Genomic DNA, 16358 nt, shown 5'->3' on the forward strand with positions numbered 1-16358 from the left:
TTGGGCCTGGAGGCAGGAAGAACTAAGTTCAAATATGGCCTTGGACACTTAAGTAGTTGTGTGACCTTAGGCAATTCACTTAACATCTATTTGTCTGGATCCACTGAAGAAGGAAATGGCAAACCACTCCAGTGTCTTTGCCAAGAAAAACCCATGGACAAGTGGGTAGTGTCTTGATTCTTCATGACCCCATGAACCACACTTGTCCATGGGGTTTTTGTAAATTGGTAATTTAAAAATGGTAAAATCAAAATCTGATTTGATGTAGTGGAAGCAACAGTGACTTAGTATTCAGGAGACTTGGGTTCTAAGTCTTTCTCTGCCACTTTTGACCTTGGGCAAGTCAATAAATTTCTTTGGACTTTAGTTTCCTTAGATACTGAGGGAATTAGACTCATAATCTTTAAAGTTCCTTTGAGCTCTAACTTTGCATGATTCTCTATGAAGTTGTCATCATATTTGTTTATAATTCTATTAATTTTTTTAATGTTGATTCTGGCTTGCTAACCATCATTGCTGGTGGTTTCATGGCAGAACAAGCCTCATTATTCATTCTTGTTACAATACACATTTTTACAAAGCTGAAATCTGGCCAAAATTGATATTAAAGGCTGCCTTAAAGGTGAAGAAAAGATACACACTTAATGCCTTTGAAAGATATGTGTCTCCTTTAGTACCAGTTGGTGGGGTGACCAATGCTTCTTCTGATTCACAAAATCTTGAGAGTTACAGTCCATTTCCTTCCCTGAGTTGTCACCTAGTTTCCACAGTGGGTTGAGAAGGAAGCAAACCTTTCTAGTTATCGGTAATCCAAAGGTGACTATGCTAATGATATTAAGCAAAGCTTTTATATAATTGGACAATTCACTCTCATTTGAAATTGTTTTAGTCACCAAATTATAGGTAAGTGAAGATAGTTAATTTCCTTTTAATCTATTTTTGATTCTTCTATTTAATCTGAGTTTAATTTATAGACTTGGGTTTCTAGTTGTAGATAAAACAAAAGGATGTTAGTAGCATACTGTACACTAAAACCAAGACAAATAGGAAACGTTGAATGTCGACCATTAGACCAGTTTAAAAGAGGCGTTGGTGCAATAGTTTAAGGTTTTAAATAATAATAATAATCTCCTTTTATTCCTCTACCAGCTCTGATCTTAATTTCAATTTGGAAGGCTACATTTTTGTATTCCTTAATGATATCTTCACAGCAGCAAATGGATCCAAAGGTAATAACCTGACCTTAGTTCACATACATTTTATGTGTCATAGGCTTCTAGCTGAAGCTGTGTGAATAAAGGAAGCAATATTTATCAGTTCTTTCTCTGGAGGTAGAGAGCATCTTCATAGCTCCTTTGTGGTTGATTTGAATATTTATAATACTCAGAATAACTTAGTCATTCACAGTTGTTCTTCAAACAATACTGTTGTTTCCTTATACAACGTTCTTAGTTTCTGCTTATTTCATTCTTCATTATTTCATGCAAGACTTTCCATGCTTTTCTAAAGCCAACCTGTTCATCATTTCATACATCATAATATATAGAAAATAATTTGATGCTGTGCCCAGAAAGTTGTAAAACTGTTCTATAATTTTCCCAGGAATTGAAGTCAAGTTCACTGGCTGATAGTTTACAGCCTAACAGAGGGTGGGGAGAGGGGAAGGGAATAAGCATTTATATGGCTCCTATTGGGCCAGGTACTGTACTAAGTATTTTACAAATTTTATTTAATTTGATTCTAATAGCATCCTGCGAGGTAGCTTCTAATAGCAGTGTGACCAGTCCGTTACCCCTTCGCACAGTGAATTTTGTGAGGACTGTCTGGAGATAGAAGAAACATTAAGGGTCTAGAGTTTCAGAGCTGTAACTTGCATTGGCCACGTGTTTTCCCCACACATGTGCCTCACTACCCATTTTAATTTGTTTGTAACCAGCCTCATCATCACAGACTGTGTGTTTGTGAGAGTGTGTCCCCAGGATTTTCTTTGGGCGGGGCATGTTTTGAATCAGCTGCTATGCCATGTCATTTGAGTAAGTGCTTTCGACTTATCAAGGCGACTTGAGACTGTGGGCTGATTGTTAATGGGCAGCATGTTGGTGGAGGCTTGAGAGCTACAATTGTAGTAGTAGTAATCCCTAGGGTTGCCCCTAGAAACTGCGGTAGTAGTCACCTATCTGGGAATCCAACTAGCTAGCTTGGGTGAAAGACTGGGGAAGTACCTCAGAGATATACCTTCTAAAAATGTTGTCTTTAGCTTCCCTTGCATGCCTCATCTCATACTGAGCTTTAGCATTCCTGATGCTACTTTTACGCTGCTGTACCATGTTAATCATATCCACCCACCTGGCTTTGCTTCTATCTTCTGTACATTTCCTTTTAAAAATTTAAACTGGTTAGTTAGTTCCCTATGCATCTACATTGATTTTTCCTCCAGAAGATTCCATTTTCCCATGTTGGAATTGTTTCTTTTTGTCTTTAGAATTTCATTCTTAGGAATCTCTTATTCCTCTTATTCTGCCTTCCCCTGTAGAATTTTAGTATGCAATACTTTATTTATTTTTCTGGAACTCTTGAAATCTGCTTGCCCAAAGTCTAGAGTGCATGTGAGATAGTGCCTTGATTTCCTCTCCTTTATTTCACACTAAAAGAGAGAGTGGTTATTTCTCCCCCAAAGTTTGCATCATTTCCACCCATTTTCCCAACCATTTTCCTCCATGTCAGTGAGAAATCATAGCCAGACCAGACCTTCCCTTTGTTGGATTATCTACCTTTTCAGTGCAGAAATCATCATTATTTTGAGTCAAGAAATTCTTAGTTACTCTGTTCTTGATAAAAAGTAAATGGAACCTACACCTTGGTGGTCTTCATTCTCCCCCAAGATTTTGTAAACTCTAGCAATACTTTTTATTTTTTTATTTTTATTTCTTTTTATTTTTAATTTAAATTTATTTATTTAACATATTTAGTTTTCAGCATTGATTTTCACAATAGTTTGAATTACAAATTTTCTCCCCATTTCTACCCTCCCCCCCCCACTCCAAGATGGCATATATTCTGGTTGCCCTGTTCCCCGGTCAGCCCTCCCCTCTATCACCCCTCTCCCCTCTCATCCCCTTTTCCCTTCCTTTCTTGTAGGGCAAGATAAATTTCTACACCCCATTGCCTGTGTATCTTATTTTCTAGTTGCATGCAAAAACATTTTTTTTTTGTTTTTGAACATCTGTTTTTCAAACTTTGAGTTCCAAATTCTCTCCCCTCTTCCCTTCCCACCCCCCCTCCCTAAGAAGTCAAGCAATTCAACCTAGGCCACATGTGTATCGTTATGTATAACCCTTCCACAATACTCATGTTGTGAAAGACTAACTATATTTTGCTCCTTCCCAACCCATCCCGCTTTATTGAATTTTCTCCCTTGACCCTGTCCCCTTTCCAAAGTGTCTGTTTTTGATTACCTCCACCCCCATCTGCCCTCCCCTCCATCATCCCCCCACCTTTTATTTTTTTTTTATCTTCCTCCCTCTTCTTTCCTGTGGGGTAAAATACCCAATTGAGTATGCATGGTATTCCCTCCTCAGGCCAACTCTGATGAGAGCAAGGTTCACGCATTCCCTCCTCACCTGCCCTCTCCCCTCCTCCCACAGAACTGCTTCCTCTTGCCACCTCTATGTGAGATAATCCACCCCATTCTATCTCTCCCTATCTGTCTCAGTATGTTGCTCTCTCATCCCTTAATTTGATTTTATTTTTTTAGATATCTTCCCTTCATCTTCAACTCACCCTGTCTGCTCTCTCTCTTTTATATATATATATATATATATATATATATATATATACACATATATATGTATATATATACATAAATATATATATGTATATACACACACATAGATATATACATACATACACATTCACCTATATATACATATATATATATATATATATATATATATATGTACATATTCCCTTCAGCTACCCTAATACTGACGTCTCATGTATCATACCCATCATCTTTCCATGTAGGAATGTAAACAAAACAGTTCAACTTTAGTAAGTCCCTTGCAATTTCTGTTTCTTGATTACCTTTTCATGCTTCTCTTGATTCTTGTGTTTGAAAGTCAAATTTTCTATTCAGTTCTGGTCTTTTCACTGAGAAAGCTTGAAAGTCCTCTATTATATTGAAAATCCGTATTTTGCCTTGGAGCATGATACTCAGTTTTGCTGGGTAGGTGATTCTAGGTTTTAATTCTAGCTCCATTGACCTCCGGAATATCATATTCCAAGCCCTTCGATCTCTTAATGTAGAAGCTGCCAGATCTTGGGTTATTCTGATTGGGTTTCCACAATACTCAAATTGTTTCTTTCTGGCTGCTTGGAGTATTTTCTCCTTGATCTGGGAGCTCTGGAATTTGGCAACAATATTCCTTGGAGATTTCTTTTTGGGATCTCTTTGAGGAGGTGATCGATGGATTCTTTCAATTTCTATTTTGCCCTGTGGCTCTAGAATATCAGGGCAGTTCTCCTTGATAATTTCTTGAAAGATGGTATCTAGGCTCTTTTTTTGATCATGGCTTTCAGGTAGTCCAATAATTTTTAAATTATCTCTTCTGGATCTATTTTCCAGGTCAGTGGTTTTTCCAATGAGATATTTCACATTGTCTTCCATTTTTTCATTCCTTTGGTTCTGTTTTATAATATCTTGATTTCTCATAAAGTCACTAGCTTCCACTTGCTCCAATCTAATTTTTAAGGTAGTATTTTCTTCCGTGGTCTTTTGGACCTCCTTTTCCATTTGACTAATTCTGCCTTTCAAGGCATTCTTCTCCTCATTGGCTTTTCGGAGCTCTTTTGCCATTTGAGTTAATCTATTTTTTAAGGTGTTGTTTTCTTCAGTGTATTTTTCAGTATTTTTTTGGGTCTCCTTTAGCAAGTCATTGACTTGTTCTTCATGGTTTTCTCGCATCCTTCTCATTTCTCTTCCCAATTTTTCCTCTACTTCTTTAACTTGCTTTTCCAAATCCTTTTTGAGCTCTTCCATGGCCTGGGACCAGTTCATGTTTTTCTTGAAGGCTTTTGTTGTAGGCTCTATGACTTTGTTGTCTTCTTTAGGCTGTATGTTTTGGTCTTCTTTGTCACCAAAGAAAGAATCCAAAGTCTGAGACTGAATCTGGGTGTGCTTTCGCTGCCTGGCCATATTCCCAACCAACTAACTTGACCCTTGAGTTTTTCAGTGGGTTATGACTGCTTGTAGACTAACGAGTTCTATGTTCCACGTTTGGGGGGGAGGTGCCAGCTCTGCCACCCCAGCACTGCTCCTTCCCCAGCCCCCAACCCGAACTGGGCTCAGATCTTCGGCAGGCTGTGCACCCCTGCTCTGATCCGCCACTTAATTCCTCCCACCAGGTGGGCCTGGAGCCGGAAGTAACAACAGCTGTATCTGCCCCACCTCCGCTGCCCCTGGGGCTGGAAGCCGAACCTCGAACTCCTTCTACTCCCGCAGCTTTTCCCACTAACCTTCTCCGCAGTCTTTGGTGTTTGTGGGTTGAGAAGTCTCGTAACTGCCTCAGCTCACTGAATCAGGGCGCCAGGGCCCCCTCTGCCCGGCTTCCAGTCTTGATGGTCCACGCTGCTCAGGCTGGGCTCCGCTCCACTCCGTTCCCAGCTCCCAGCTCCGTGCGGGACAGACCTCACCCAGAGACCATCCAGGCTGTCCTGGGCTGGAGCCCTGCTTCCCTCTGCTGTTTTGTGGGTTCAGTCGTTCTATAATTGGTTCAGAGCCATTTTTTATAAGTTTTTGGAGGGTCTCCGTAGGGAGCTCACATTATTCCCTGCTTACCAGCCTCCATCTTGGCTCCGCCCCTTTTCTCACATTTTTTTAAAATGACAGGACCTTTTATGTGTAGGTCATGTGGAGTTTAATATGGCATATAATATGAAATGTTTGTAAACCTAATTTCTGACAGACTACTTTCAAGTTTTTGTCAAGTCAGTTACTCATTGCTTAAAATTTCCCAGTCAGTGGAGTAAAAATTATTAAGGTTCTATTTTATATTCATGATTCTGATGTATACATACATATACATATTATATATCTTTGCATTTTAGAGTGGTTGTTTTATAATTACATTGTGCAAGTTTCTTATGATAGCTGCCCCTTTTTAATATAATCCGTGTGACTGTATGGTATCTTATTCATCTAATTATCACTTTTTTCTCCTTTCTAAACACTAGGCTACTGAATTCAGCCAGTGGAGGAACATTTTATTTATCATGCAGTTTCTTCTTTCCTGTTTGCTGGGGTAAGAAGCCAAAGAGGACTTCACATGGTGTCATTGCAGGTCTTCACCTTAATCAAATGAGAATACAAGACCATTCAGGGAAATTCATTGGCAGAGTGGGATAGGTGTGAGAAATAAGCAAACAGAGCAGATAATTTCCATCTTTTGTGAATAGTCTTAAGCAAAAACATTCAGTAGAAATTTTAGCTTGTGAAGACCAAGAGAATTTCTGAAATTTGGATGTGTAGAAAAATGAATTTAGGTGTGATTGTGGTTATAACAGAGATGAAAAGAATGGGAATTTAGTATTTGGTTTGCCTGTTGAGTCTCAATACATGCCACTGTGTGATCTGATAGAGTCACAAATTGTAAGAGATGCCACTTGACTTCTGTTCTTGATTGCTAAGGGCTTTCAGTATAACCTTGGATGAATCACTTCATCTTCTGTTCCTTCATTTAAAACTATATAATTTTGAATGGGAAGGGATCTTGGAGATTATCTAGCCCAAACATTTCATAATGTAGATTAGGAAACTGAGACCTAGAGAGATAAAGTAATTAACCAAAGGTTGTACAACTTGTTAGTGACAGAAAAAGGTTTCCCGGCACCTCATTCAGTGCTCTTTCATTTAGTCAGTCAATCAACCAATGAGCATTTATTAAGCATTTACTATGTGTCAAGCACTGTTCTAAATGCTGATAATATAAATAAAAAGCAAAAACGCCTCTGTTTCAAGGAGCTTACATTCCAACGTGAACAAGATCTTGGATAGTTAGTGGAGATTCAGTCAACACAGTCTACTAGAAACTTTTAGTAGAGATCTTGATGGTGACCTTTAATGTTCCTTTGAGCTCATGATCCTGCATGTCCATGATTTGCTCACATTCTTTCATTTTATTGGATTGATTAATCCATTCACATTTAAAGTTACGAGAATTAAGTTTCTATTTTCCTCCAATTGTCTTTTTTAAAAAAATTGCGATTTTGGTTCCTTTTTGTTTTTAAAGACTGTATTATGTACCTCCAGTCATTTTTGCTTAACATACTCTGACATTTTATTTTCATAGATTCTCTTCCCCCCCTCAAACCCCACCTCCCATTTGTTACCCTTTCCCCTAGTTCTAACTTATTAATGATTTAGTCTTTCTTCCTTTTAGTTATCTAATTCTTCTTTTTTTCTCAGTTAAGTAAAATCCCCCTTTCTCTCCTCACTCCTTTGTACATTGTAAGCAATACCTGTGGTACTTGTGGCAGTTCAAATTGATTCATAGTCCTACAGGATGGTAGTGTGTCACTGTTTTAAGTATCCAGGTAGAGAATGTGAATTGCCTACAAGATAGTTCTCTCCCTGACCCACCAGCCCACTAGCCACCCCACTTTCTCTCTGATGCATACATAAGATAATCTTTGTAAAGGCTGTAGTATGTTCATTGGCCACAAAAGTATTTTCTGCTTATAAATATCTAGACTGTTTTACCATTATTAGAGAGCCCTTTGCTTCAAGTGGTGGCACTAGTCAGGTTCAGAGATATCTAGAGATGAGAAGCATTATTGCCCAAAATACTAAAAATATGATATCCATAGCTCTAGAACCCCCTGTCTTACTTTCTTCTATCTGGCTGTACCCTTTCTCCCATTCATGGGACTCAGATATTCAACATATTTTTGATTAAATAATTTATTGAACATAAAGAACATGGAAGGAAAAAGTTAAATGCACCTACATGGAGCCATCCACTTCTCCATACTTCCTCTCACTTCCCCCTTCCAACTCTTCAGGGGTGGCCATGGAAATTTATGTACCACACATGCCCAGGGATCATGGAAAAGCATAAGTGGTATCTGGGACCCCAATTTTAGATCTGGAACTAAACCAGGAGAAGAGTAGGAAGAGAAGCATTCTTTCCCTCCTGTTCACTAGCCTGATGGGAGTCATAGTAGGTGCCAGTGTAGGAGCTCAGAATTGACCTAGATTGCCTCCAAATTGCAGGTCTCCTACTGTCCCTGTCACCTAATGAAAATCCAGAATTCTCCGACCACAACAGTGGCTGCCCCTTCCCTCTATCCTTCCTGGTGATTAACAAGTCAGAGAAACAAAGGGACAGTGGAAAGAAGTGAAAGGCAGCCAGACTCAGATGTAAGTGTTTAGATTGTGCCCCATCTATCCTGTTGCCTGGCTTTTTGCCTGTCATTGATGTGCTCTGTCTCTGACACTGAGACAGAGAGATGAGCAGTCATCAGACCTGCAGAGCCTCTTATCTCTGTATAATCATCACTTCAGGTCCAGGGGGAAAATAGCACTAGTTAATATAGATATGCGTGGGCATAGGTTGCGCTATGATACTTCTTGTTCCTGTGTAATATGTTCTTTCTTGCTTCTTTTTTCTGGGAAGAGCACTGGTTTTGCAATCCAAAGACCTCGCCTGAAATCTTGGCCCAATCACTTACTTCCTAAATAATTTATTCATTATGGGAATGTATTTACCCCTTCTAAGAATGTCTGGAAGAACCTGGTTTTGTCCTTGATATGACATTGTATATTTTTTAAAACTTCCTATACTAGATCTATTTGTCCAAAAACATGTCTCTTGCTAGAAGTACTGACTGCTAGACATTTTCAAGTGCATCATGATGATGGATTCTTCTCCTCTCTCTGCATCCTAGCTCTAAACAAGTAGCCCGTGCATTTCAGCTATGGGCCAGTGAGGTCTGGGATTGTAGTTCAGGCTGTAGTCTTAGGCAGGAGCATGGCTAGAAAGGATGGCACCCTGCAGTCCAGTGTTGTACAGGATAAAGAAAATGTAGCCAATTCTCTATTTTCTGTAGTAATAGGACAGACCAAGTCCACCAACAATATAAGGATCCTATTTTAGCCATTTGCTTTTAGCTTAGTCTTCCCCACCCTCTCTGCATCACCAATAAACAACAAAGAGTTACTTTTTTAGGGAACAAAATCACTCCCCCCTCAATCTGGAAAAAATGATTTTTAGGTTCATTTCTTTCTTTAAAAAACAATCCCTTTCCTACTGGCGGTGGAGGAGCCAATGGAAAAATGGATATTTAGAAGATAGGCAAAATTTTCAAAAGAGGAAAGATATAGATAATCCACAACAGGCTAATTGTAATGATGCCTGAATAATTCAGAATTAACAGGCTGTTTTTAGAAGTGGATCTTAAACATCTCATGACATGTACCTCTTCACTCCAAAGCATTGATAAGGAGGTCAGTCATTGCTGAGTAGATTCTTGTCATTGAGCACAAGGCATGGACTTCCTTTTTCTTGTTTCAGGTGCTCTGTAGCTATTACAATTCTGCCCTAACAACTACAGTGGTGGGTGCTGTGAAGGTAAGTGGAAGTACAAAAGAGAAATCCTGGAATGAAGAATTAAATCAGTTACCCAACTTGTGGTGACCCTAGGAGTTTTAAGCTAGAGACTGAAATTAAAAGTATTGTTCCTAGAAATTGTTGCAGTGGGCTAATAAAGTTCTGGCTTTATCCAGTTGGCTTGGGTGATATAGTCTTACTTCTTAAGCTTAGTACCTCTGGGCTGGGTTGGTCCTCACCAAAAAGGTTGAATGGGGTAGAGAAATGGGATGGAGGAGAGAATTGCTAGCATGTGTTGATAAAGGAAGTGTTGAGCAATTTTTCTATAACCCCCGCCAACAAAATGTGAACAAGTTCCTTAATCAGCTTCAGAGGATTATGGCCATGTGACTATTGGAATAAGGCAAATGGCACCTCATAGGAAATCTGGTGATTGAATCAATCGAGTTGTGCCACTAGGGCTTATGAGAAAAATCAAGCAAACAAACAAAAACAAGCTATCTGAGATTACTATTGTGTGTGTGTATGTATGTATATGTACACTTACCTGCGTGGGCTTATTGTGGAGCCCACCGATCCTACAGGTTTCCTTTTCAAAAAAAATACAGACCCAAGAAGTATGGTCTGATTCTCTCACACTTTAACTAGATGTGTCCTGGCTGGTATCATTTGCTTTTATCCAAAGGTCGAGGCCCCATATGCCTCTCAAGCTGATTAAAAACTTGATACCCACGCCCCACCTTCTCTCTCTCTCTTCTCTCTCTCTCTCTCTCTCTCTCTCTCTCTCTCTCTCTCTCTCTCTCTCTCTCCATGCATATGTGTGGTAGGAAAACTCCTTAATACCTCCCTTATTCCTCATTTTAAAAGTTTTATTGACTTTGTTTTTACATTACAGACATTTCTAGATTATTGCCTCTCTGTGAGAGCTGTCTTGTAACAAAGAGAAACAATTAAGCAAAACAACCACTAGTGATACAGTGGCCCTCCAAATACAGTGATATCATCTGGGAGGATATGCAACATTCCACATCTGTAGCATTCTCCAACTTCTCTAGTTTTAATTTAAAAAAGCAACCTATTTTCTCTACCTTACATCCTCTAACACCTTGAAAAAAAAAGAAAAGAAAAATAAATTCCTTTGACAAATATGTAGTCAAACAAAACAAATTCCCAATTGGCTGCATTTTAAGTATGTCTATTTCCATATCTGTATTTTTATCTGTGTCTTATCTATATCTGTATGTGTCTCATTCTGCATTCTAAATCTATCACTTCCTTGTCAGAAGATGAAGAATGTATTTCATCACTGGTCCTCTGGAATCCTGGATGGCCGTGTTGATCGTACCTCTTACAGCTTTCAGACTTTGTATGCTCGTTTAATGCTTCATCAGTTTACTAAAAGCTGATTCACCGTGTTCTTTTTAATAATTTCAAAATATTTTCTAGCACTTGTTATAGGATCAATTGTTATTCTGATTCTCCTTCTTTCTATATCAGCTCATCTAAATCTTTCCATCAATCTTTGAAATCACCTGCTTCCTTCATTCTTACAGCAGTTGAACTCCATCACATTCGTATGCCACAGTTTATTTGGCCATTCCTCAGTTGTTGGACATCTCCTTAGTTTCCAGTATTTTGTCACCACAAAAATTGCTGCTCTAAATATTTTTGTAAATAGAGGACCGCGCTATTTAGTCACCTTTTTGTGTATAATTACAAATTGCTTTCAAGAATGGTTGTGCCTATTCACAGGTCCGTGAACAGTGCATCAATGTTCCTGGTTTCTCATAGCCCTTCCAATGTTTATCATTCCCACCCCCTTTTTGCATTTTTCTTAATCTGATGCTTATGAAATAGAATCTCAAAATTAGTTTGAATTTCTTTAGTAGTGATATGGAGAATTTTTTTCATGTGGTTATAGATAACCTGGTTTTCTTTCCTTAAGAACTGCTTGTTCATATTCTTAGACCATTTATCCATTGAAGAATGGCTCTTATTCTTATAAATTTGAATCAGTTATACCTCCGAAATATAAAAGTAATTTGCTGAAAAGCTTTTTCCCAATTATTTATTTCCAATTTTAATCTAAGCCTCATTGGATTTATTTGTACAAAAAACTTTAAATTCTGTACAATTAAAACTATCTATTTCACCTTCTGTGATCCTCTCTATCACTTCTTTGATCATAAACTTTTCTTCTATCCAGGTAATTTTTATATAGGTAATTTTTACATATTTTTACGTAGGTAATTTTTTCCATGTTTCTTAAATTTGTTTATGATGTGACCTTTTTTATGTAGATCACATATCCATTTGGAACTTATCTTGATACAAGGTGTGAAGTGTTAGTCTCCTGTTTCCACTTAACTCACTCTTCATCAGTTCATACAAGTCTTCCCAGGATCCTCATTTATCATTTATCATTTCTTAAAGCACAATAGTGTTCTATCATGTACATAGATTGTAACTTTTTCAGCCATTCCTCAATTAATGGGTACTCCCTGAGTTTCCAATTGTTTGGCACTACCACAAGAGCTAATATACGTATGTGTGTGTGTTTTAAATATATATGTATATATCTACACACACATACATATATATGTATAGACACACATGCACATAGGTCTTTTCCCTCTTTCTTTGCCTTCTTTGGGTTGCAGATCTAGTACCATTCCCTATACTTTCAACAGATGATGTTGCATTTTCCTTCACTGAGAAGATAGAAACCACTATTTGAGATCCTTTAGTCCTCTCTACATCCACCTCAGTAATATTTCAGCATTATCAACTAATTTCTCTTCCAGTTGGCAATAAAGTGCTTAGTTTTTTCCCTCCTTGGTTCACCAGTATAACGTAAGTTCCTTTTGTTTTGTCTTTTGTTCTTTCTGCCTAGTCTAGTGCCTTGTATGCCTAATATATTTTGGAATGTAATTAAACCGTAGATGATAGGATACAGATACTGAAATATTTTCAGTTTCAGGATCCACTAGAAATGAATTTTGCCTTTTCTTAAATTCATTGTTTCTCAGCAAGTGGATGTTTCCATTATCAATGTACACCAATCCTCTATTTTGCTTTCAGAATATATCCGTTGCTTACATTGGAATGTTATTTGGTGGAGACTACATTTTCTCTCCGTTAAACTTTTTAGGACTAAATATTTGGTAAGTATAATATTAAGTGGACTTATATTGGTAAAAGTATGTAAGTAGAGAAATCACTACTTGGGATAGGTAGAAACATGACACACATGAATGGGGTAGGAATGAATGACTGAATGAAAAAGCGTTTGCAAAGTTATACTTAATATAGGCACTGAGGATATAAATACAAAAAGGAAAACAATTCTTGCCCTCGGTCAGTTTACATTCCACTGGTAGTTATAAAACATGTATAGATAGAGATTTGTATATAAGATGGCTGTTTGGAAATTTAAAATTTTTCTTCCCTTTCATTATAAGTGGATTCAGGATGGCCCACAAAACACTAACCCATATTGTAACTACTGGTTACATTATTTCATGGTACTATATATATACTATATGTCGATGCTGTAGAAACTCACCACCAAGTACAACAGTGTGTCTGTGGGGAAATACGTTCAAAGTTGCAATTCATTGTGCATGGGATACATCCTGGCTGTGAAGTAGAGAGAAATTTTCTCCTCTTTTTATCTCCCTCCTAAATTGCTAGACAGTGGGATCAGAAGCTCTCCTAGCTCCAATCCACTGATGGTAACTCTAGGGACTGGGGTGGAAATTGAAGTAGTGGGATGAGTGAAGACTCTGAGGTAAAAATCAGGGTAGAGGTGAGAAGTAGTGGACAGCTAGGTGGTGCAGTGGATAGAATGTCAGGCTTGGAGTCAGGAAGACTCATCTTCCTGAGTTCAAATCCAGACTCAGACACTTATTAGCAGTGTGACCTTGGCCAAGTCACTTGACCCTGTTTGCCTAAAATGAGTTGGAGAAGGAAATGGCAGACCAGTATCTTTGCCACGAAAACTCCAAATGGGGTCACAAAAAACAAGAACAAAAAAGGTAAGGAGTTGGGTCAAGAGCTGAGGAACTTGCTGGTTGAGACCTTAGATGGGGTGGGGCAAGGGATAGAGGAGCATCCTTAGGTGCTTTCCTTGGAGCTTCTAGTCCAGTCAGCCTCAGATCCTGAACTGCTTCTCCTGGGCAAGGTGAGAAATAGGAATGGAAACATGTTGGGATGGAGTTCTAGAAGGTGGTACTAAGTTAGGCTGAGAGAGGAGGAAAACTCCAGCAGTGGCAGAGGATGGGAAGAGGGAGTTCCTTTGGCTACTAGGTCCCTTGGCTGGCTGAAGGGAAGTATGCAAGCTGGGCGCATGTAAGTTAGGTTTGTGAGTGCTTATTTTAGTTGTTGACCCTGGACTAGTTTATATAACTTCATTTGCCTTCATAATTTGGCCAAACCTTTGCTTTCTCCAGATAATTGTACAATCATTTTGCTTAAATTACTCAAGTAATCTGCCCCTGTGATCTTTTCTCTATAGCCTTATGTGTGTATCATTTGGAGAATAGCATCTATCTGAAACTGAGGAGTTGGGGTCTGAGTTTCCTTCTCTTCTCTTTGCAAATAATGATATGGGCACGTCATCTAGTTTTTGTGTATGCCTTCCCTTTTTAGAGTGGGTGATTGAGGTCTTTGAATTTCCTCCCTGCCAGTAAGAGGCAGTATGACATGATGGAAACAACACTGAACTTAGTCTTCGAAGATCTGGGATCCAGTCTCATTTCTGCCACATAGGGTCCCTGTGACTTTGGGCATGCCACTGAGGGAGGTGCTTTGTAGCTGTAAAGCATATAAATGCCATATAAATATAGAATGCTGAGGCAAAATGGATAGCCACTTGGCCTTAGAGGTCCAAAAACCTGGGTTGATATCCCATGTTTGATGAACCGCTTAACCTCTCTGGATCCTAAGCAACTCTCCTAAGGCTGTAAGATGGAGAGAAGGCTCTGACCCCTTCTTGGATGAAAGAATTCCCTCATCTGGAAGTACCCAATATCAAATGAAATCGCAAATCCAAGCCTTGTCCCTTATGCTGCTGTTACTTGATTCTGGAAAGTACTTTGCTATTTCAGACAGTGGTGTAATGAGCCTGTACCACCAGCTGTTTAACTCATACCTCTCTCCTAAAATAGCATCTTTTCCCTAGCAAAGATGAAAACATACAGTGAAATTCTCAAAAGGATACTTGAGAGAAAAAACTGCAATGATCCACAAACCAATTTGTTAAGCTCTGGAAACATTGAGTTGATTGCATGTATAAAACATTTCAGGACTTTGGTTGACTCTGATTACATTTGTCCAGGTATTTATTCATCTTTTTCCCCTTCTTTTTAGTATGGGAGGAGGAGTGATGTATACATTTTTAATGTTACAAGACCCAGAGCATCCTAAACAGCAAGTGGATGAAGAAAATATACCTACTGATGCAAAGCTAGAATCTGCTGTTGACTGATGGATTGACAGGGAGAGCAGTGGATAGAAATTCACACAAGTGGCAAATACACCTTGATATGTTGAGCACATGACAGAATGTTTATTGAATGAAAGGCAAATCTCCCTCACCTACCATTGTGTGAAAAACTGTATGAAAGTGGATTTTTGCAAAATAATGAACATAAAGCAAATTTTTGGTTTCAAAGGAAGAGTATTTCTAAAAGAAAATTTGTAGGTTTCTGGACTTGATGTCTTTTCTTGCCTAAAAGGTTTTCTTCCTTCTAAAACTTTTGATCTTTGGTAAAGACATCAGCTTCATTGCCAACATTGCTTGTCTGTACAGTGGGTTGTATTTCACCCAAGAGCTGATGAAAACAAAACAAAACTGCTGTGATGGTAAGGGTTTTGTACCAGACAACTTGCCTTTTATTTCAAGGATCCATGAGAAGAAATCTGTTTTAACGGAAATAATTTCAAAGAGTAATCACCAAAATTAGCCAGTGAATTACCTGTTAGAGTCCAATAAATTTTGCTTTGGTTTTGTGTGTATGTGTGAGCCTATTTGGCAGGATATATTCCTTTTCTTTAACATATGAAGAAAAAATTTTAATGCTGTGTATCATGATATTATTGCAGAGAAACAAAAAAGGGGCGTAGCCTAACATCCATCATGTATGGTGGAAAATACTTCTTATGTGTTATCCTACTGTGTCTCATTTTCCAGGGTCTTAAAAAAATTAGGAAATGATTCGGTGGAAAAAATATACGCAAGGCCTGAACTGTCAGTTTTGTAGCTTATTATCTCTCTGCTCATCTCCTCCAAGATCCTCCCAGAGCGTTTTAAAAATTAAGATTATTTTGATTTTTACCAAATATGTACATCCTTTTGGATTTTCCTGACTATGCTATAAATATTTAAACAGAGAGCAGCCTATTGAAAGATTTGACAATTAGAAAACCTGAGTGATAGTCTCTGACCTGCTATGTCTTGGAAAAATTAGTTAACCTCTTTGGGCTTCAATTTCAGAGAGAAAAGGAGGAGAGGGAGAGAGGGAAAGAGGAAGGAGGAAAATAGGTTTGAGAAGATCAGTGGTTCTTGACCAGGCTTCCAGAAACTTGTTTGTTTTTAATATTTTGATAGTTGGATTTCAATATAATAGTTTTCCTTTGTAATCCTATGTATTTCATTTTATGCACTTAAAAATATTGCTCTGAGAAGTGGCCCTTAGGCTTCACTAGACTGTCAATGGTGTCCATGACATAAAATAGATTAAGACCCCTTGG

General features: G+C 38.3%; 1 protein-coding gene across 1 annotated transcript in view; it reads left to right on the plus strand.

Annotated features, from left to right (window-relative positions):
- SLC35D2 (solute carrier family 35 member D2) overlaps positions 1-15093 on the plus strand; it is a 35700-nt gene extending 20607 nt beyond the window's left edge. The window contains exons 7-13 of the mRNA XM_036749694.1: positions 1150-1229; positions 1748-1812; positions 6232-6299; positions 9433-9502; positions 9570-9626; positions 12687-12769; positions 14976-15093. Of these exons, the coding sequence (XP_036605589.1) occupies positions 1150-1229; positions 1748-1812; positions 6232-6299; positions 9433-9502; positions 9570-9626; positions 12687-12769; positions 14976-15093 (541 nt within the window). The remainder of the gene's footprint in view (positions 1-1149; positions 1230-1747; positions 1813-6231; positions 6300-9432; positions 9503-9569; positions 9627-12686; positions 12770-14975) is intronic.
- The last annotated feature ends 1265 nt before the right edge of the window (positions 15094-16358 follow it).

This window comes from Trichosurus vulpecula, chromosome 1 (assembly GCF_011100635.1).
Source record: "Trichosurus vulpecula isolate mTriVul1 chromosome 1, mTriVul1.pri, whole genome shotgun sequence".
In the NCBI taxonomy this organism is placed as follows: domain Eukaryota; kingdom Metazoa; phylum Chordata; class Mammalia; order Diprotodontia; family Phalangeridae; genus Trichosurus; species Trichosurus vulpecula.